This window comes from Pan paniscus, chromosome 5, assembly GCF_029289425.2.
Source record: "Pan paniscus chromosome 5, NHGRI_mPanPan1-v2.0_pri, whole genome shotgun sequence".
In the NCBI taxonomy this organism is placed as follows: domain Eukaryota; kingdom Metazoa; phylum Chordata; class Mammalia; order Primates; family Hominidae; genus Pan; species Pan paniscus.
The window spans coordinates 72,328,521-72,350,608 of record NC_073254.2 but is presented as its reverse complement, the minus strand read 5'-3'; the positions used below and the strand labels follow the sequence as shown (position 1 = coordinate 72,350,608).

At 36.9% G+C, this 22,088-nt stretch overlaps 1 protein-coding gene and 1 pseudogene across 1 annotated transcript in view; one reads left to right on the top strand and one right to left on the bottom strand.

Moving 5' to 3' along the window:
- The window catches only part of LOC117977850 (beta-glucuronidase-like), a 76,938-nt pseudogene extending 61,086 nt beyond the window's left edge, over window positions 1-15,852 (bottom strand).
- An 82-nt stretch (window positions 15,853-15,934) lies between these two features.
- The window catches only part of LOC134730504 (putative inactive beta-glucuronidase-like protein SMA3), a 49,504-nt gene continuing 43,350 nt past the window's right edge, over window positions 15,935-22,088 (top strand). Inside the window, exon 1 of the mRNA XM_063604940.1 lies at window positions 15,935-16,461. Coding sequence (XP_063461010.1) covers window positions 16,445-16,461 — 17 coding nt within the window. The 5' untranslated portion in view covers window positions 15,935-16,444. The remainder of the gene's footprint in view (window positions 16,462-22,088) is intronic.

Genomic DNA, 22,088 nt, shown 5'->3' with positions numbered 1-22,088 from the left:
TTGCTCATCAGCTTAAGGAGATTTTGGGCTGAGATGATGGGGTTTTCTAAATATACAATCATATCATCTACAAACAGGGACAATTTGACTTCCTCTTTTCCTACTAGAATACCCTTTATTTCTTTCTCTTGCCTGACTGCCCTGGCCAGAACTTCCAACACTATGTTGAATAGGAGTGGTGAGAGAGGGCATCGCTGTCTTGTGCTAGTTTTCAAAGGGAAAGCTTCCAGTTTTTGCCCATTCAGTATGATACTGGCTGTGGGTTTGTCATATATAGCTCTTATTATTTTGAGATATGTTCCATCAATACCTAGTTTATTGGGAGTTTTTAGCATGAAGGGCTATTGAATTTTGTCAAAGACCTTTTCTGCATCTATTGAGATAATCATGTGGTTTCTGTCTTTGGTTCTCTTTATGTGATGGATTACATTTATTGACTTGCGTATGTCGAACCAGTCTTGCATCCCATGGATGAAGCCAACTTGATCTTGGTGGATAAGCTTTCTGATGTGCTGCTGGACTCGGTTTGCCACTATTTTTGTTAAATGTACTAAATGCATTTTTTACCTAAAATATTTTCAACTTATGAGTATATCCAGATCCATCATAACACATCTTGGCCTGTGGTTATCAGGATGTAACTCATTATAAGTCGAGGTAGATTTGTATTATATCCCATGTACACACACACACACACACACACACACACACACACAGACTTAATCTGTTTACAGAAATAAAAGGAATAAAATACCGTTTCTATTATACACCAAAACTAGCCATCTTGACAGATACTTCACTCTGAAAAATAACATTTTATAGCTACTTTACAGATTAGTATAAGAATTTGGTGTTTCTGTTTCAGAGATTCGATTTCACATTTCAATAAGTAGGCCGCTCCCTCTGCTAAGCCTGGGAATGTAATTCTTTTGAAAAATTATCTGTGCTGTAAAAGTACATGTCATATTGGGAAAAGGACAATCGCAAACAGTAGTCACACATAAAATCAAGCAACACAGACATCCTTTTCACATACAGTGAAGACCCTTGTCAATTTTGAGATTACACAGGAAAACAGAATGGGGGACAAGTGTCTCTGACACACAGAAAATCCCTTGAAGAACTCAGCTGACACAATCAAAACATACACAAAACTGAAAGAAACAAGGTGAGTGCTTTTTATATTAGTTCAGCTGTCAAGAAAGTGTAAAATAAACCTAACATTTTTTTACTAAGTGAGGATTTTCTTTTTTGAAACACCATCATTTACATTTATCCAGTTTGCAACTTCATCAGCTGAATCTCAGGATGTGTTCCATGACACTGAAGGACAATTAAATCATATCCATGACAATATATGAGAAGCTGACAGGAGAACATGGTGGCATTTGAATTAATGTCTATCATTAGAATTTCTGATCACATAATTTAAGTTGTAGTTTTCCATACAATTTAATCAAGATAAGCACTTATTAGGTTAGTGATATAGTTTGGCTCTGTGTCCCCACACAAATCTCATGTTGAATCGTAATCCCCACGTGTCAGGGGAGGGGTCTGGTAGGAGGTGATTTGATCATGGGGGTGGATTTCCCATACTGTTCTCGTGACAGTCAGTGAGTTCTCACAAGATCTGATGGTTTAAAAGTGTGTGGAACTTCCCCCTGGCTCTTCTCTCTACTGACACCATGTGAAGAAGGCGCCTGCTCCCCCTTTACCTTCTGCCATGATTGTTAGTTTCCTGAGGCCTCCCAGTCATGCTTCCTGTTAAGCTTGCAGAACTGTGAGTCAATTAAACCTCTTTTCCTCATAAATTACCCAGTAGTTCTTTATAGCAGTTTGAGAAGAGATAAATACAGCAAATTGGTACCAGAGAAGTGGGGCATTGCTATAAAAATACCTGAAAATATGGAAGTAACTTTGGAACTGGGTAACAGGCAGAGGTAGGAAACAGTTTGGAGGACTCAGAAGAAGACAGGGAGATGTGGGAAAGTTTAAATCTTCCTAGAGACCTGTTGAATGGTTGTGAACAAAATGCTGATAATGATTTGGATAACGAAGTCCAGGCTGAGGGGGTCTCAGATGGAGATGAGGAACTCACTGAGAACTGAAGAAAAAGTTACTCTTGCTATGCTTTAGCAAAGAGACTGATAGCATTTTGACCCGGCCCTAGAGATCTGTGTAATGCTGAACTTGAGAGAGATGATTTAGGGTATCTGGTGAAATAAATTTCTAAGCAACAGACCTTCCAACATGTGGCCTGGCTGCTTCTAAAAGTTTATGCTCATGTCCATGAAGAAAGAGATGGCTTGAAACTAAAACGTATATTTAAAAGGAAAGCAGAGCATAAAAGTTTGGAAAATTTGCAGCCTAACCATATAGTAAAAAAGAAAAACCCACGCTCTTGGGAGAAATTCAAGCAAAAATTTGCATAAGTAAAGAGGAGCCAAATGTTAATACCAAAGACAATGTGGAATATGTCTCCAGTACATTTCAGAGACCTTTGAGGCAGCCCCTCCCATTATAAGCCTGGAGGCCTAGGAGGGAGAAATTGTTCAGTGGGCTGGGCCCAGGGCCCTGCTGCTCTGGGCAGCCTCGGGACATGGTGCCCAGTGTTCCAGCTGCTCAGCTCCAACTGTGGCTAAAAGGGACCAAGGCACTACTCAGGCCATTGCTTCAGAGAATACAAGCCTCAAGCTTTGGTGGCTTCCACATGAGGCTGGGCCTGTGGTTGTGCAGAAGGGAAGAGTTGAGGTTTGGGAACCTCCATCCAGATTTCAGAGGATGTATGGAAATGCCTGGATGTCTAGGCAAAAGTCTGCTGCAGAAGTGGAGCCCTTATGGAGAACCTCTCCTAGGGCAGTGCAGAGGGAAAATGTGGGGTTGGAGCCCCCACACAGATTCCCCACTGGGGCACTCCCTACTGGAGCTTTGAGAAGAGGGTCATAGTGCTTCAGACCCCAGAATGGTAGATCCACTGACAGCTTGCACAGTGTGCCTGGAAAAGTCACAGGCACTCAATCCTAGCCTGTGAAAGCAGCTGTGGGGGCTGTGCCTTGCAGAGCCACAGAGGCAGAGCTGTCAAAGCTCATGGGAGCCCAGATATTGCATCAGTATGCTCTGGACGTGAGAGATGAGGTCAAAGAAGATTGTTTCAGAGCCTTAAGATTTAATGACCGCCTTGTCGGGTTTTGGACTTGCATGGGGCCTGCAGACCCTTTGTTTTGGCTAATTTCTCCTTATGGAATTGGAGTGTTTACCTGACCCCTGTACCCCCACTGTATCTTGAAATTAACTAACTTGTTTTTGATTTTACAGGCTTATAGGCAGAAGGGATTTGCCTTGTCTCAGATGAAACTTTGGACATGGACTTTTGAGTTAATGCTGGAATAAGTTAAGACTTTCAGTCTGTTGGGAAGGCATGATTGGTTTTGAAATGTGAGAAGGACATGATACTTGGGAGGGGCCAGAGGAGAAATAATATGGCTTGGCCCTCTGTCCCCACCCAAATCTCATCTCAAATTGTAATCCCCTCATGTCAAGAGAGGGGCCTGGGTGGAGGTGACTGGATCATGGGAGCAGATTTCCGCATGCTATTCTCATGATAGTGAGTGAGTTCCAAGAGATCTGATGGTTTAAAAGTGTGTGGCACTTCCCTCCTTGTGCTCTCTCTCTCCTGGTGCCATGTCAAGAAGAACCTTGTTTCCCCTTTGCCTTCCACCATGATTGTCTGAGTTTCCTGAGTCCTCCCATTCATGCTTCCTGTAAAGCCTGAAGAACTATGAATCAATTAAATCTCTTTTCTTCATAAATTACTCAGTCTCAAGTCATTCTTTATATCATCGTGAAAATTGACTACTACAGTTAGCAATCTTAAAGAACACTTGTGATTTTGAGAATCATTCACATTTTTTTTAATAATCGGACTGCTTATAATTGTTTAACTCCTTGCAGCTTATAGTTAATGCCTAAAACTTTGATGACTTTCATTACATTTCAATGGCTCTGTTCCCTTATAGCAAACTACCTTTTTTACTGTACTTACTGTAACTACAGTGCATTTATTTTCAGCCCAAATAGTATTCAGTAATAAGCATTTCTTCCCACATAAGAATAAGTTATATTCCTATTCACTATATTCTAGAATTTCTATTTTCCTTCCACAGTGCCAGCTAAAATTAAAGTGGAATCATCTATTGGGGCCCTGTGTATTTAATGTTTGTTTTCTTAGTATATTATAAACACTGTGAAGGAAGGAAATCCTTGCCTCTTGTTTATACTTTTATCTCCATTATAGAAACACTCTGCATTATTTTCTTACTGCTGCTGTAGCAAATTACTACAAAGTTAGTGGTTTAAAATAGCACAAATATAGTGTCAAACAATTGTGTTTGTCAGATATCTGACATGCATCTTATGAGGCTAAAATCAAAGAGTAAGAACTGTTGTGTTCCTTTCTGAAGGTTTTAGGGGAAAATCAGTTTCCTTGACTTTTCCAGCCTCTAGAGGCTGTCCTGATTTGTTAGCTTGTGGTCTTTCATTTGTTCAAACCAGAAATGCTGTATCTCTCTGACCATTCTTTTGAAATCATATCACCTTATGTTTCTAGCCAAGAATGTTTCCCTATTTTAAACCCATTTGATTACACTGAACTCAAAAGGACAGTTTTTCATCTTACCATCCTTAACATTATAATACTTGCAAAGCCCCTTTTACCAGATAAAGTTAACATATTCACAGGTTCCAGAAATCAGGACATGTGTTTTTTTTGTTGTTGTTGTTGGTTTGTTTGTTTTGTAAACCATTATTTTGCTTACTATACTGTCTTAACTGGAGGAAGCAACTTCTTCGAATAGGTGAGTTAATTTCAAATTGATAATGTGGTGATTCTGAATGAACATTAAAGAAATCAACTATTACACCAAACATTACTTTATTGAGCTAAACAAATATTAACTGACTATATAAAATTCATTACACATTTGGAGATAGAATTTTGTACTTTTTAATAAGACTTTTTACATTTTTTGCAATCCTTTTTCTTATTTAAAAAATCAGTACTGTATTAGTACCCACAATATAAGTTTGTTCTAAGAATCAAATGAGATAAACATTTCAAACACCTATCATAGTATCAAGTTCATATCGTAAGCCTAAAATATCAGATGACTTTTATTATTTTCAGAATGTAGTCAAAATCAACATAAAATTACATTAACACTTGGTTTACTGTATTATGCTAGCTTTGTGTCATATCTATCTAGAGAGTACACTGAATGGCTTAAACCAAGTAGAAGGTGATTTCTTGCTTACATATCAGTTTACCATAAGTAATTTTGGCTAAAGACGCATCTTTCCTGCAAAAAATAATTCAAGTTAATGAAGGACCTACTATTATCAAATTGGATCTTCCCAGATTACTTTGTATATATCACCATTCCAGAAGACAAAAGACTACTCATGAAATACAATTTGCACACTTCTTTATATATGAAAAATTCACTTCTCTTCACTCTGTAAACAACTTAAAGTTTTGCCCAGTTACTGCCTACAACTTAGAGTTCAGGATGTTTCATGACGTGCAGTTCTCTCCCTTAGGCCACTATATGACTTAACGAGGACTAGTGTCCTATCAAGTCAAAAGACAAATTATCTGTAAAATCTAAGTTACCATGGTGAAGCTCCTATCAGAAGACAAAGAAGTCTGCATAGCACTGACAAAAATATTTCTGAGCAGTACAAATATTTATTTGATGAAACCATAAACATGTCCTGTGGAAATAACTTTAAGGTCCATTGTCCCTGTGGCTCACAGATTTACTTTCTGAGGTAATTTACATTTTCTCTTATTCTCCATGCCTCCATCTTAAATTAGAACAATGAGTGTTTTCTCAGCATGACTAATCAATTGCACTGATTAGTGCAATTTGGGATGCTTGAGGATATTTTAAGCCTTAATTTTTTTTCCTCACAATAGGCTTATTATACCTTTACCAAGTAGTTACGTGGAAAACATTTATTTATTTATTGGATCTAGCTGATAACCAAACATACAGTTCTTTCCTAGGTATAATTCTAAAGTCTGCCTCATTTCCTTGTTTTTTCTCCTCCCCAACACACATATGCTTCTCTGACTGTAAAGATGACCACTTTAAGGTCATTTGAAATCATGGATGTGAAAGAGAAAACAACTTCCCTGATTAGTTCTTTGCTTCAGGGCTGGGTTCCTTGTTTTTTATGAACACAGTAGGATTTAATTTCTGAGCAGCTTTTTCAACCTAATCAGAAAAACCTGAGCTTTTCTGTCACTGTATAATTCCACCATTACTAGACCTTTTGTTTACAAGTGGTTTCCAACAAGGAATGATTTTGTTTCCATAGAACACTTGTCAGTGTCTGGAGACATTTTGAATTATAATGAATAGGTGGTGATGCTACTGGTATGTGGTGGTATAGCCTAGAGATACTATTAATATCCTACAATGCAAAGAATAACCTCCCACAGAATGCAGGAATATCAGGCATAAAATGTCAATAATGCTAAGGTTTAGCAACTCAACTCTATCCACTTTCTTTCCACTCTAAAGACAGGATATTTCTTTTTTTTTTTTTTTGCCTGTGTTTATCTATTTCTTGGATTATGGAACAGAACAAACATGAACACATTACCTTTTGCCTTTCCTCATTTCCCACACTCTTTCCTAGAGGTAATATTAAGCTTCCAATTAATTTTAGATGGTAGTTTCAATAATTTTTTTTCACTGGGTATTACAAGTCTTCATTTCAACCCTCTGAGTTTGGTTTACTTGTCCATTTAATACTAATTTAGTGGATATGTTTTAGGTGCTGTTATAGCAGACCCAACTCAAGCTGGTGATTTCTATATTACTTGGAATAGTGCTAGTTGCTTTGACAACTACACTCAACAACATATAATATCTTAAACAGAACAGAAGTTTCATTCATATAAACTGTTTTTTTAAGATAGGAAAAGCATTGCTCCTTTATGTCCGCATTCAAGAACATAGGCTACTAAGGTATTTAATCTGCAGTATGTTGCTTCCAAGACTACTGTAGAATTGGCCATTCCAGTCAAGCATACTGAAAAACGTATACAGAAGAGTGCATGTTGGGATTTTGGAGACTAAATTGGATATAAAATATGTTATTTCTACTAATTTTCCACTATTTTGACTTTAATCCCATGCCCTAATATAAAGTATATAAGAATGAGAAATATAGTTTATGTATCTATCAAAATAGAAAATAAATGTTTGGGAACATTTGAATCTGTCAGCTTCTCTTGCTCACGTGCCTGTAGTGCCTGTACTCGGGATGCTGAGGCAGGAGAATCGCTTGAACCCAGGAGGTGGAGGTTGCAGTGAGCTGAGGTCACACCACTGCACTCCAGCCTGGGCAACAGAGCGAGACTCCATCTCAAAAAAAAAGAAGAAAAAGAAGTGACTCAACTGATTGATGTGTAAAACCTCATTGTAAAATAATGTTCTATAAATGAGACATTAATACAGTTAAATTTTTGGATTAAAAAAGTCTGCCACTTTGTGAATATGTTTTATTTAGGCTTTATTTAGTTAATTTTCTTTTTTCTTTTTCTTTTTCTTTTCTTTTTTTTTTTTTTTTTTTTGAGGAGTTTCACTGTTGCTGCCCAGGCTGTAGCGCAGTGGTGGGATCTCGGTTCACTGCATCCTCCACCCCGCCAGGTTCAAGTGATTCTCCTGCCTTAGCCTCCTGAGTAGCTGGGATTACAGGCACCCACCACCATACCCGGCCAATTTTTTATGTTTTTAGTACACACGGGGTTTCACCATGTTGGCCAGGATGGTCTCGAACTTCAGACCTCAGGTGATGCGCCCACCTTGGCCTCCCAAAGTGCTGGGATTACAGGCATGAGCCACCGCACCCAGCCAGCTAATTTTTCTATTAACTAAGACCTAATTAAGATTGAGGCAGAAGAAATGGGTCCTTGGGATTTGAAAATTAGTATTCAATTTGGAAGTTTAATTTGCAACATAGATTGTTTGTTATTAAATTACTAGATATAATATCACAAAGGCAGAAAGAAAGGTTGCTTAGTTAAAGATCTAAGTTACTAGTCATGGTGTCAGATATAGAGAATGATTGAAGGTTATTAGAGTCACACACCAGATGAGTAAATTGTTGTTTTCAAGGAAGAGGTTACATAAAGGTAAGCGGAGTAATATTTTAGCATTTTTGTTAATTAAAAATTTGTGAAGTTATTTACATTTCAAGGAAATTACTCTCAGTCATTTTACGGGTAAAATGACAAATTCCAAGTTTAATTTTCACATGTAACACCCTCCTTGAGCACTTATTTTTATAAAGCTATTAGTCTATTTTGGTCTCAATTTACCTTTCTTTAAAGAGATTTTAAAATTTTCCGAAAGAAGTTGAGATCTGGAAGTGTAGCTGTTATATTTTTCAATTTTTAATTACATATTTAATTATCCTTTAATTACTTAAGGTTATTCTCAAAAGTGAAGAGATAGCTGGGATCACACTGCGTAAGATTTTACTCCTGAATGTAATATTCAAAAATGTTACAAAGTCTATCAAAGAGGTTTTCATTCTGCGACAATAGATGGTCAATTTGACATGGTCAGGAAGCACCACCCCCACTGAGAGATACCAAATTATGGAGTAAACCACCGTAATTTAGGCAGATCTTGAGAGAGAAAATGCTGAGTGGATAGAGAGGCAGCAATGAAGCTGAGTTGAAGAGGGAGGAAGCCTGTGCAGGGAACCCAAACACTACAGCTAGTTCCCCAGAATGGCTCCTAGGAAAGGGCCTCTGCCTGAGAGAGACCTGTGGCCTAGAACACCTAACACAAGAAACACAGTGATTGCAGGAGACTCCCCCAGGGCCCAGGAGCAGATCTGGTGATGGAGGCATCTCTCCCACCCCCACTATAGAGCACACCTGCAAACAAAAGGAAGTATAAAACAGCCATGCCACTGGGTATTAGGCTAGCCACTGGCCATCGCTCTTAAGCACCACGCATTGGATCACATCCCAAACTACAACATCAAAATTTATCCTGCTACATATACACCTGTGAAACCAAACACAAGAATTACTCATACATAAAAATCCTGGACAGAGAAAGCCCTGGCCCTTTCAAAGCATCCAGAAACAAAACCAATTGCCTATACTCAACATACACTACAGTTAAAGGAACACTAACCCTACCAGAAGAGAAAAAATCAGTGCAAGAACTCTGGCAATTCAAAAAGCTAGAGTGTCCTCTTACCTCAAAATTAGCCCACTAGCTACCAAGCAATGGTTCTTAATCAGTCTAAAATAATTGCAACAGACATAGAATACAGAACCTCGATGGCAGAGAAGCTCATGAACATTAAGGAGAAAGTTGAAACCCAATCCAAGTAATCCAGTAAAGCAATCTAAGTAAGTGCTGAAAGATGAAATTGCCATTTTAAAAAATAGCCACACTGAATTTCTAGAGCAGAAAAAATTCAGTATAAGAATTTTATAATACAATAAGAAATATTAACAGAAGGTAGGCCAAGCTAAGGAAAGAATCTCAGAGCTCAAAGACTGGTTCGTTGAATCAACTGAGTCAAAAGAAAATTTTAAAAAAGAATTAAAAAAAGAAAATGAACCAAAGCTTTAAGAAATATGGAATTATATAAAGAGACCAAATCTATGACTCATTGTCATTCCTAGAAGAGAAAGAAAGAGAAAAGGCAACTTGGAAAATAGATTTGAGAATAGAGTCTATGAAAATTTTCCTAACCTCGCTAGAGACAGTGACATGTAAATCCAAAAAATACAGCAAACCCAGCTAGGTACTATAAAAGGTGACTATCCCTAAGGCACATAGTCATCATATTCACCAAAGTAAATACAAAAGAAAAAAAAATCTTAAAGGCAGCTAGAGAGAAAGGTCATGTTTTCATACAGCAAGAACTCCACTAGGCTAGTAGTAAATATCTCAGCAAAAACCTTACAAGCCAGAAGAGATTAAGGGCCTATGTCCAACATCATTAATGAAAATAAACTCCAGGCAATAATTTTATATTTCACTAAACTAAACTTCCTAAGTGAAGAAGAAACAAATTTCTTCTCAGATAAGCAAATACTGAGGGACTATCAATTTCAACTTGACCAGCCTTATGAAAGGTCCTTAAGGGAGTGCTATACATTGAGTAAAAAGAATGACACCTGCTACCACAAAAACCCACTTAAGTACATAGCTCACAGGCACTATAAAGTATCTACACAATCAAGTCTACCTAAAAACCAGCTGCAAACATGATGATAGGATCAAAATCTCATGTATCAACATTAACCATAAATGTAAATAGGCTAAACACCCCACTTAAATGACGTACAATGGCAAACTGGATAAAAATGCAAGGCTCACCATCTGTAGTCTTCAAGAGACTCATCTCATATGTAATGACAGCCACTGGCCCAAAATAAGGGGATGGAGAAAATCTGCCATGCAAATGATAACAAAAAAGCAGGAGTAACTATTCTTATATCAGATAAAACAGACTTTAATCAAAATTAAAAAGAACAATTGAAGAATGAAGAGCATTACGTCATGAGAAAGTATATGATCAAACAAGAATACTCAAATACCCTAAATATAAATGCACCCAACATGGAGCACCCAGATTCATAAAACAAGTTCTTTTTGGACTACAAAAAGACAGACGACCACCCAATAATTGTAGGAGACTTCAACACCCCGGCTGGCAGCATTGGATCATCAAAGCAGATAACTAAGAAAGAAACTGTGTACTTAAACTTCACACTTGACCATTCGGACCTAATAAGACATCTACAGAACACTCCACTCAATAACCACAGAATATACATTCTTCTCATCTGCACAGGGAACATATTCTAACATTGACCACATGCTTGGTCATAAAGCAAGTCTGGATAAATTTTAAAAAATGAACTCATATCAAGCACACTCTTAGATCTCAATGTAATCAAAATATAAATAAATATCAACATCTCTCAACACTACACAAATAGATGAAAATTAAACAACTTTCTCCTGAATAACTTCTGTGTGAAAATCAAAATTAAGGGAGAAATTTTAAGAAAGTGAAATTAATGAAAATGGGAACACAAATTACCAAAATCTCTGGGATGCAGCTAAATCAGTGTTAAGAGGAACGTTTAAATGCCTTTATCATAAAGTTAGAAATATTTCAAATTAACAATCTAACACTACACCTAAAGGAACTAGGGGAAAAAAAAAAGAACAACCCTACATCAACGCTAGGAATGAAAAGAAACAACTAAAATAGAGAAGATTTGAATGAAATTGAGATGCAAAAATCCATACAAAAGATTAATGAAACCAAGAGTTGATTTAAAAAAAGAGATTGATAGACCTTTAGCTAGATAAACAAAGAAAAAAAAGAGAAGATCTAAATATATAAATCAGAATGACAAAAACGACATTAAAAATGGTCCCACAGACATACAAAATACTCCTCAGAGAATACTAGGAATAACTCTAGACACAAAAATCAGAAAATCTAGAGGAAATGGATAAATTTCTGAAAACAGGCAATCTTCCAAGATTGAATCAGGAAGATACTTAAATACTGAAGAGACCAATATGAAGCTCTGAAATTGAATAAGTAATAAAAAATCTACCAAGCCAAAAAGCCCTGGACTATATGGATTCATAGCAAAATTCTACCGGAAGTATAAAGAAGAACTAGTACAATTCTACTGAAACTATTCCAGAAAAGTTGAAGAGAACGTACTCCTTCCTAACTCATTCTGTGAAGCCAGAATCAGCTTAATACCAAAACCTGGCAGAGATGCAAAAAAAAAGAACATCCAGGTGACCACTGTTGATGAACATAGACTCAAAAATTCTCAACAAAGTACTAGCAAACTGAATCCATCAGCAGCATATCAAAAAATTAATCTACTATGACAATACAGGCTTTATTCCTGGGATGCATGGCTGGTTCAACATATGCAAATCAATAAATGTGATTCACCAGATACACAGAATTACATCAAAAACCATATGATCATCTCAATGGATGCCGGAAAAGCTTTCAATTAAATCCAGTGTCCCTTCATGAAAAAACAAAACAAAACAAAAAACCCTCAACAGTTGAGGCTTCAAATAAGCATACTTCAAAATAAAAAAGAGCTATCTACAACAAACCCACAGCCAATATAATACTGAATGGGCAAAAGCTGAAAGCATTCTCTTTTAGAAATGAAACAAGCCAAGGACATCCACTCTTACCACTCCTATTCAACATAGTACCAGAAATCCTAGTCAGAGCAATCTCGCAACAGAAAAAGAGAAAAGCACCCAAATAGGAAGTAAAGATTAAGGCAAACTATCTGTCTTCACCCAACAATATCATTCTATACCTAAAAAACCTTAAAGACTTCAACAAAAGTCTACTAGAAATGATAAAGGATTTTAGCAAGGTTTCAGGATACAAAATCAATGTACAACAATTAGTAGCATTTCTATACAACAACAACATCCAGGTTGAGAGTTAAATTAAGAACACAATCATATTTACAACACCTAGGATGAAAATAAAATCCCTGCAAATACAACTAATCTAAGATGTGAAAGATCTCCACAAGGAGAATTACAAAACACAGCTGAAATCTGAAGCTGGACGCAGTGGTTCATGCCTTTGGGAGGCCGAGGCAGGTATATCACTTGGACCCAGGAGTTTGAAACCAACCTGGGCAACATAGTGGAACCTCATCTATACAAATTGTTTTTTTTTTTTTAAATAGCGAGGCATGGTGGCACATGCCTGTAGTCCTAACTACCCTGACGGCTTGAGGCCAGGAGTTCAAGCCTGCAGTGAGCTATAATAACTCCACTGCATTCCAGCCTGGGTGAAAGGGTGAGACCCTGTCTCAAAAAAGGAAGGAAATAAGAAAAGGAAGGAAGGATGGAAGGAAGGGAGGGAGGAAAGGAGGGAGGGAAGGAAGGAAAGATGGAAGGAAGGAAGGAAGGAAAGAAGGAAGGAAGGAAGGAAGGAAATTTTGATAACACAAATAAATGGAATAACATTCCATGTTTACAGATTAAAAGAATCAATATTGTTAAAATGGCCATACTGCCCAAAGCAATTTGTAGATTCAAGGCTATCTCCATGAAACTACCAACATCATTCTTCACAGAATTAGAAAAAACTATTCTAAATTTATATGGAACACCCCCAAAAGCCAGAATGGCCAAAGCAATTCTGAGCAAAAATAATAAAGCCAGAGAGGCATCATACTACCCAATTTCCAGCTATACTATAAGTGTACACTAACCATGATACTGTTACAAAAGCAGACACTTAAGCCAATGGAACAGAATAGAACACTCAAAAATAAAGCTGCACACTTACCACCATCTGATCTTGGACAAGGCCAACAAAAACAAACAATGGGGAAAAGGCACCCTATTCAATAAATGGTGCTGGGATAATTCGCTAGCCATAAGCAGAAGAGTGAAACTGGATGCTTACCTTCCACCATACACACAAATTAATTCAAGATGGATTAACGGTTAAAATGTAAGACTTCAAATTATGAAAACTCTAAAACAAAACCTAGGAAATATTTTTCTCGACATTGGCCTTGGCAAATAATTTTTGGCTAAGTTTCTAAAAACAATTGCAACAAAAACGAAATTGACAAGTCAAAGTCAATCAAACTAAAAAGCTTCTGCACAGCAATAGAAACTATCCACAGAGTAAACAGCCAACTTACAGAATGGGAGAAAATATTTGCAAACTATGCATCTGATAAAGATCTAATATAACAAATCCATAAGGAAGAAAAAATGACAAGCATAAAACAACCCCAGTTAAAAATGGCAAAGCTAATACAGGAGCAGAAAATCAAACTCCGCATCTTCTCACTTATAAGTGGGAGCTGAACAATGGGAACACATGGACACAGGGAGGGGAACAACACACAGTGGGGAACAACACACAACACACACTATAATTTTCTGTAGGGGGTTGAGGAGAGGGAGAGCATCAGGAAAAATAGCTAATGCATGCTGGGCTTAATACCTAGGTGATGGGTTGATAGGTGCAGCAAACCACCACCACACACGTTTATCTATGTAACAAAACTGCGCTTCCTGCACATGTACCCCAGAACTTAAAATTTAAATCAAGAAAAGGCAAAGGACATGAACAGGTATTTTCTCAAAAGAAGACACTCAAGTATATGAAAAAACACTCATCCTCACTAATCATCAAATAAATAAATGCAAGCAAAAACCACAGTAAGATGCCAACTCACATCAGTCACAATAGCTATAATTAAAAAGTCAAAAAATTAGATGTTGGCCAGGCTGCAGAGTAAAGGGAATGCTTATACAACTACTGTTGGTGGAAATGTAAACTGGTTCAGGCACTGTGGAAAGTATTTTGGAGATTTCTCTAAGAACTTAAAACAGAGATACCCTTCGACCCAGCATTCCCATTACTGGGTATATATTCAAAGGAAGATAAATTATTGTACCAGAAAAATATATATGCACTCGTATGTTCATCAGCATGTTATTCACAACAGCACAGACATGGAATGAACCTAGGTGCCCATCAACGGTGGATTGGATAAAGAATATGTGGTACATATACACTACGGAATACTATGCCTCCATAAAAAACAATGAAATTATGTCCTTTGCAGCAACATGGATGGAGCTAAGGACATAATCCTAAGCAAATTAGTGCTGGAAAAGAAAACCAGATACCACACATTCTCACTTATAAGTGGAACATAAACATTGAGCACACAGGAACATTAACATGGGAACAAGACATGCTGCAGGCTATGGGGGTGGGGGAGAGAGGGGAGCATGGGCTGAATAACTACCTACTGGGTACTATGCTCACTACCAGGGTGCACTGTACAAAAGTAACAAATCTGCATATGCATTATCTGTGTCTGAAAAAAATTGAAATTATGAAAACCAAGAGAATATGTTTCTAATGAATGTAGACTTTATTTGATGGACTGGATTAGAATATAATATTTTTTTAAGGGGAAAGGCATTGGGGGATGCACAATCTCTACAGGTTTCTAAATCTCTGGTTTCTCACCTAATTCATAGTCTCTTATGTCATTCTCATAGTTTTCATATTCTGCCTTTCCACCTCTTCTTTTTAACAAGTAAAATTCCTCATAGCATACAAAAAACCAATTTTATAAAAAAACCCATATTATAGATCAGGGTCCTGTGGATTATATGCTATTAGAACTATACAAAATGTCTCTATATAGTTTTCTGTATCTTTGGAATATCTTTGGGTGAAGGTGCAGACCTTCTTGGTGAGTGTTACAGCTCTGCGCAGAGCCAAACAGTGAGCAGCAGCAAGACTGCAAAGAGCAAAAGAACAAAGCCTCCACACTGTGGAAAGGGACCCCAGCACGTTGCTGTTGCTGGCTCTGGCAGCCGCTTTTATTCCCTTATCTCACCCCACCCACATCCTGATGACTGGTCCATTTCATAGAGAGCTGATGGGTTCATTTTACAGAGAGCTGATTGGTCTGTTTACAATCCTTTAGCTAGACACAAAAGTTCTCCAAAGTCCCCACTAGATTAGCTAGACACAGAGCACTGATGGGTGCGTTCACATACCTTGAGCTAGACACAGCATGCTGATTGGTGCATTTACAATCCTCCAGCTAGACGTAATAAGTTCTCCAAGTACCCACCGGACTCAGGAGCCCAGCTGGCTTTGCCTAGTGCATCCCGGCCGCGGGCGGAGCTGCCCGCCAGTCTCTGGCGCGCTCCCGCACTCCTCAGCCGTTGGGCGGTTGACGGGACCGGGTGCCGCGTAGCAGGAGGTGGCGCCCGTCCCCTCGGGGTGGCGCGCGGGAGCCCGCGGTTGGGGGGCGGGGGGCAGGGGACGGGGGCGGGGAGCAGGGTGAGGGCTCCAGCATGGCAGGCTGCAGGTCCCGAGCCCTGCCCCCTTGCCCCGCGGGGAGGTGGGTGAGGCCCAGCGAAAATTCGAGCGCGGCCTGGCGGGCCATCACTGTTGGGGGACCCGGTGCACCCTCCGGAGCTGCTGGCCCGGGTGCTAAGCCTCTCTCACTGCCCAGGGCCGGCGGCGCCAGCCGACCGCTCAGAGTGCGGGGCGCGCCAAGCCCGCGCCCACCCGGAAGTCGCGCTGGACCTGCGAGCACCGCAGGCAGCCCAGGTTCCGGCCCGCGCCTCTCCCTCCACACCTCCCCGCCGGCAGAGGGAGCCCGCTCAGGCCTCAGCCAGCACAGAGAGGGGCTCCCACGGTGCAGCTGCGGGCTGAAGGGCTCCTCAAGCGCGGCCAGAGTGGGCTAAGGCCGAGGAGGCGCCGAGAGTCAGCGAGGGATGCCAGCAAGCTGTCACCTCTCAGAAATACAGGAAGAACATCAATAATGTTCGAAGTTATAAAGTAGGTTTCTATCAAGAATAAAACATAAACGATCAAAGAATTCCTTATAAAAACATTTTTTATTTCTAGGAAGCAAAACGTAAATATAAAATTTGAGAGTCCACCAAAAAAAATTAGATGCCAGATTTCACTATAATTATCAGGGAAGCGCCCAAACGGGTTGTTTACGGCGCCTCGGGGAAGCTTTCTGTTTCGTGTTAAGGGTCTTGAACCATGATGTTTAGAAAACCGTGGGCTGATGCTTTCAGAACCTCTGTGATTGTTGCCTCTGACACTGCATCCAATAGAATAGCATGTTGATTAGGGAAAGCTAAATTCAATAAAATACGACTGTAAGTGGGGTCACCACCTTGAGGGGTTATGTTAGAAGAGTAGATGATAAGGTGGTATTGATAGGGTATTGAAGTCTGTGCTCAAATGGTTGCCCGGGGCCTTTCAAGACCAATGACTGATAAGAAGAGGTAATGTTCAGGACATAGAGTTTAGGATTGGGGGACACTGTGAGTTAAGGGCCATGACAGAAGTCTTCATAAGTAAACTGTTATTGACACAAGCTGCTACCTGCCCAGGTGAGCAATCTGTTGGCCCAGAGGAGAGTTGCTTACTGACATAAATTGATTTGCAGAAATTTCCTGAAGCAAACAATAAGTTATTTATTGGTTTGCAGCCTTACTTTCCTGAAAAATAATTTTCTGGAATGAATTGTGAAATCATGTTGACACAGATGGCCTCAGGTTTCAGTTCGGATAATTAAGCTGTGCAAATATAGAAAGTCTAAGGTTTCTGTGTGCTGTTGATTCACAGTATGCAACAGTGATCATATTACTTTTATTTACTATGAGCTTCAGCTGAAAAGTCCAAAATAAACTTTAATTTCAGATATTTAATGAAATCATTATAGCTGTGGTAATTTCCTTTAGCTGGGTGTGAGTGTGTGATGTGAGCATGTGATTGTGTGTGTGTGTGTGTGTGTGTGTACTCTGGCAGCATATTCCAAATAATTTCTGTAAAATTTCAGTTTGAAATTAATAGAAGACATATTAAATTGTTTAAACTCTTTGTTATTTAAATTCTATATTACTTTAGTTGATTACTCTGTATTATTACGGCAAAGCTTTGATATGTTGCCCTGAATTTAAATGAAAAGGCTGTTCGGCATAAAAACAGGAATATTTTATTACCAAAAAGAATTAACTACCATATGTCATTTACAGAAAAGAGTAAATTCTTCAGGGCATAGAAAATACACATTTCTTTCTGTTTGTGTGGAAATAAGCCAAATACCTGTTATAATAGATTCCTCACAGAATTTTGTGAAGCTTCAGGTAAACTTGAAAGAGAAAAATTAAAATGCTAGAGTTTCATAATTACAAATTGGGATATAAAAATAGAATAATTATTTGAATTTTGTATTCCTCTCCAGGGGATCAAAAGTAATATATGAACTTTTAATAAATATTGATATAGCTTCACGTTGACTCCACATGTGAGCAATTTGCTTTCTGTTAAATTCACAATTGCATAATTTTTTTCAGGCTGGAATGCACTTGGATGCCAGAGATTTTGATTTCTTAATGTGAAATAAGGTGATAATACATTCCAAAGTATATATTTTTTCAACTTTAAATATATCTGGTGTATTTGGAGTAATATCAGAGTAAATACACTTATATGTAAGAGAATCAAAGGAACAAGATATTATTTTATATCCAAGGAAGTTAAAACACTTAGAACATAAATACATATTGCATTACTTCATATTAAAGAAATGTTTTACAAAAGAAAATAAAGGAGCTTATTTTATAGCCCCATTTCCACAAATAATAGCAAAGGTACATACACATATCTAATGTTTTACACACTCATTATTGTTTCTCTTAAAATTTGTTGCTTATACTATTTTAAAAAGCAAGCCTATAGATTGTTGTGTGTATATACATATACACACAACATATATATATGTGTGTGTGTATATATATATATATATATATATGGCAGGAAGCAAGAGAATGGGCCTCTTCCTACTGAGGTTTAACATTTGCATGTATATGTATATTTTGATTCACATAGACTTATTGTTCTTTAATTACATGAACAGTGATTCCTGGTTACATTATTGGAAAATGGAAGCAATGCTCAAAGAGCATCACCTAAATTTCCATCATATTTTGCTCTCAATATATTTTGTACATCCAAATATATTGTGATTCATCTGCATACATTTTTGCTGTTCTAGGTGACGCTGATATGAGGCTAGGTAATACACGACCTTAGTCTGCATGTTGTACTTGTGTAACACACATAATTTTACAGTGCTAACAGGTGCTATAATAACTAACTATAGTTAATGATGAATGAAAGAAGGAAGATGTTAAGATGTTAGGGAAGGACTCAAAAGATGCAGTGCTTGAGTTAGAATTTTAAGGGAGATTATGCAAAAGCAGTCACTTAAGGTGGGTTGGGATAATCTAGAATGTGGGAATGATGTATGCAAAGTCACACAGGAGAGATACAGCATGCATGTTTAGAAAATTGTTGATTACATATGGAAAGTTTGCAGGACTTGCATCCTAGAATGTCAGGATTTTAAGCTAAGTAGGGTTCAAATTAAATTTTTCACATACTTCGCTGCATTATAATAACTAGTTTATGTTTAACTCATCCACTAAGTTATTTGAAAAGAGATGCCAGTGTTCACTCAATCTAGTTTTCTGTCATTAATAATTTAAAAATAATAGAGATTTTAATTTTGGTCTGCTAAGCCTGTTTAATTAAAATTTGACATTAAATAAGATTTTACAGGCCTCATTTTTTTTTCAGTCATCACAGTTTGAATATTAAACATTACTACTTTTATCTCCCTCAGTCAGCATAAAACATACTACTTACGGTTTTAATAACAAAATTCAATGAGCACCAACAAAATTTGATGTAACTATTAACTTTGAAATTTTATTGAAATAGAACTATGCCTTGGGTATCATTCAAAGCATTTAATTGTTGCAATAAAAAACTTTGAGATAAATTGAAATGATGGACAATATGGGTCGAAAGCAACATTGGCTTGAGGGAATAGGCTAATGTTTGAGAACAGAATTGTTAAGGACAAGATTGGATGTTTATATTATTTTAGGAAAATACACTCTAATGGAGTTTAATTCTAAAATGTTTAATATTATGAAAATATTATATATTATATGATCATTATAGAAAATTAAAAATATAAGAACATCAGAAGCAAAATAGTCAAAGTCTACCTAAACCCAATTAGAAGTGAATACTATTAATCTTGATTTGCATGTTTCTAATCTTATTATTATCAAATTAATAAACAGCTTTCAGATATTCTGCTTCTCCCTGTTACTAGATCAGGATAATGTCATTTATGTACAGGCATCTCCTGCTTACTCAGTTCAGCATTGATCAATAAATATTTTAGACTTCCATTCAAAACACTTCCATTTTTCTTCTGCCCATATTCTTTTTATTCAGTGCTGCCTGTTTTCAAATACACAACACTTTGTCAAACAAATTCCAACATTAGATTGGATATAGTTGGTATCAAAGTAGTAATACACATTGCCATTCCTAATCCTCAATGCATTGATCCTGAAAATTATTTGTAAGAATAGAAAAATACTGGATATTTCAAATTAAGTCTCATTTTGTTGCTTACACATGAAAGACTAGAATTAACCAACATAACCATTACAAGGTGATTGAGCAAATGAATAGATGGAAAATATTATAGAAACTTTACTGCAGTTCATCAACCATTGTGGTCATTAGGCCATAGGAAAATACAGTGTGATAGTACCCCTGTCTTCTTTTCCATTTGTTAAGTCTCATATCCAAGTAACAGTGGATAGACCTTATGAGAATACAAAGTGAGATAAAAATAATTTTTGGCTTTTCAATGTATCTTATTTGATCTAAGAGGTATTTCCCCGACTTTGATGCAATAATTATTGTCACAAAATTTGACTTTATTAAAGACCATTTTAAGGATCTTTGCAGCTGACAGCAGTGACTTTTTTACCTCCTACAAAGTTTCAACTGACAGTCTTATTGTCTCTGACTTTCCCAAATTAATGACATAATTAGTCACCAGGGCTTTGGCTGCTCAATAGGGATTTAGTAAGCAATGAGTCATATGTTGGGGAACACTTCAACAAACAAAATGTTGGCAGAGAAAGATGTATGAATCAGCTAGGAAGAAACACTATTCTATCATTGAGGATCTTTCTCCTATTAGATATCACAGAAAAATTTTCATATAGATTACCATATGAGTGAGCCAAAATCTCTTGGAACAAAAAAGCTTAGTATAATTATAACTCCTTGCCATGATTTAACTCAAAATTTCTTTACTTATTTAGCAATTCTATAAACAAGAATCATTTCTGTTAAGGATACTAAGGAGAGTGTTCCTATTGAATCAGAACATTTAAAAGAAATAATTGAGGAACTCACACATGTAAAACGTCATTAACCAAACTAAAATAAAATGTGAGGGCATAAACTTAACCAGAAATGTTTAAAACCTATATATAAAAAAAAACTAGAAAACACTTCTGAATGGCACAAATTTGGACTTGAGCACAGGGAAAGAAATTCCATGCTCTTGAAAAAGCCTTAAAATCATAAATGTGCCAGTTCTTTAAATAAACTTATATCTTCTATGTCATAACAAAACGATATTTTCTAGAATTTCTTTTTCCAGATTTAGAAAAATAGACAAATTTACTTGGAGGAATAAAGAAGCAAGAATAGCTAGAAATATCCTATAAAATCAATGGAATTTGGAGTCAATACAAAATATTAAGCAATTCTTAAAGCTTCTATGATTAAAATGAGTTATAAATACAGATAGATGAAGATCATATAGAAAATCAAGACACTGGCAGATATGGAAAGGTGGTATATAATGAAAACATTTCAGATAAATGAGGGGGAAATGTTAACTGGAAAAGAATATTAAAAAGGCAATGAACTCAATAAGACAACAAGAAGCAAACCACAGAAAAATAACTGGACTGGATTAAAAAGAAAATATTTTAGACACTTCAAAAATAAAATATTCAAATAACCAATGAACTTATTAAAAGGTTTTTATTTATATTGGTTATCTGAAAAAATAATTCAAACCACAATGAGATGTAAATACTTGTCATTCAGAATCCTGAATTTGAAAGGAATATTTTAGAATTCTAAGTTGAAGAGAAAATGCAAAGTATTGATGAGAATGTTGACTAATTAGAACACTCAAATTGATGTTATTGGCATAACTTAGTTCAAATAATTTGGATAAAGATATGTAGTAGGCCCCAAAATTCTACTTGTAAAGATGGTTTCTCCAGAAATGCATGCATATATATAGCTAAAAAAAAATGTGTACTCATGAAAACACTTTTCAGAATAACACCAAAATAACCCCAAACTGTGGGCCAAAAGTGGACTAAAATACTTATAAAGAGTACAGTAAACAAATAAGTTGTAATATGATCACCTAATAAAATATTAGAGAAATAAATGTAAATAGTTTCATTTGCAGGTCATATAATCAATTAGTCTCACAAATGTAATATTAAGCAAAAAAATGCGGTTCAAAACACTACACACACTAT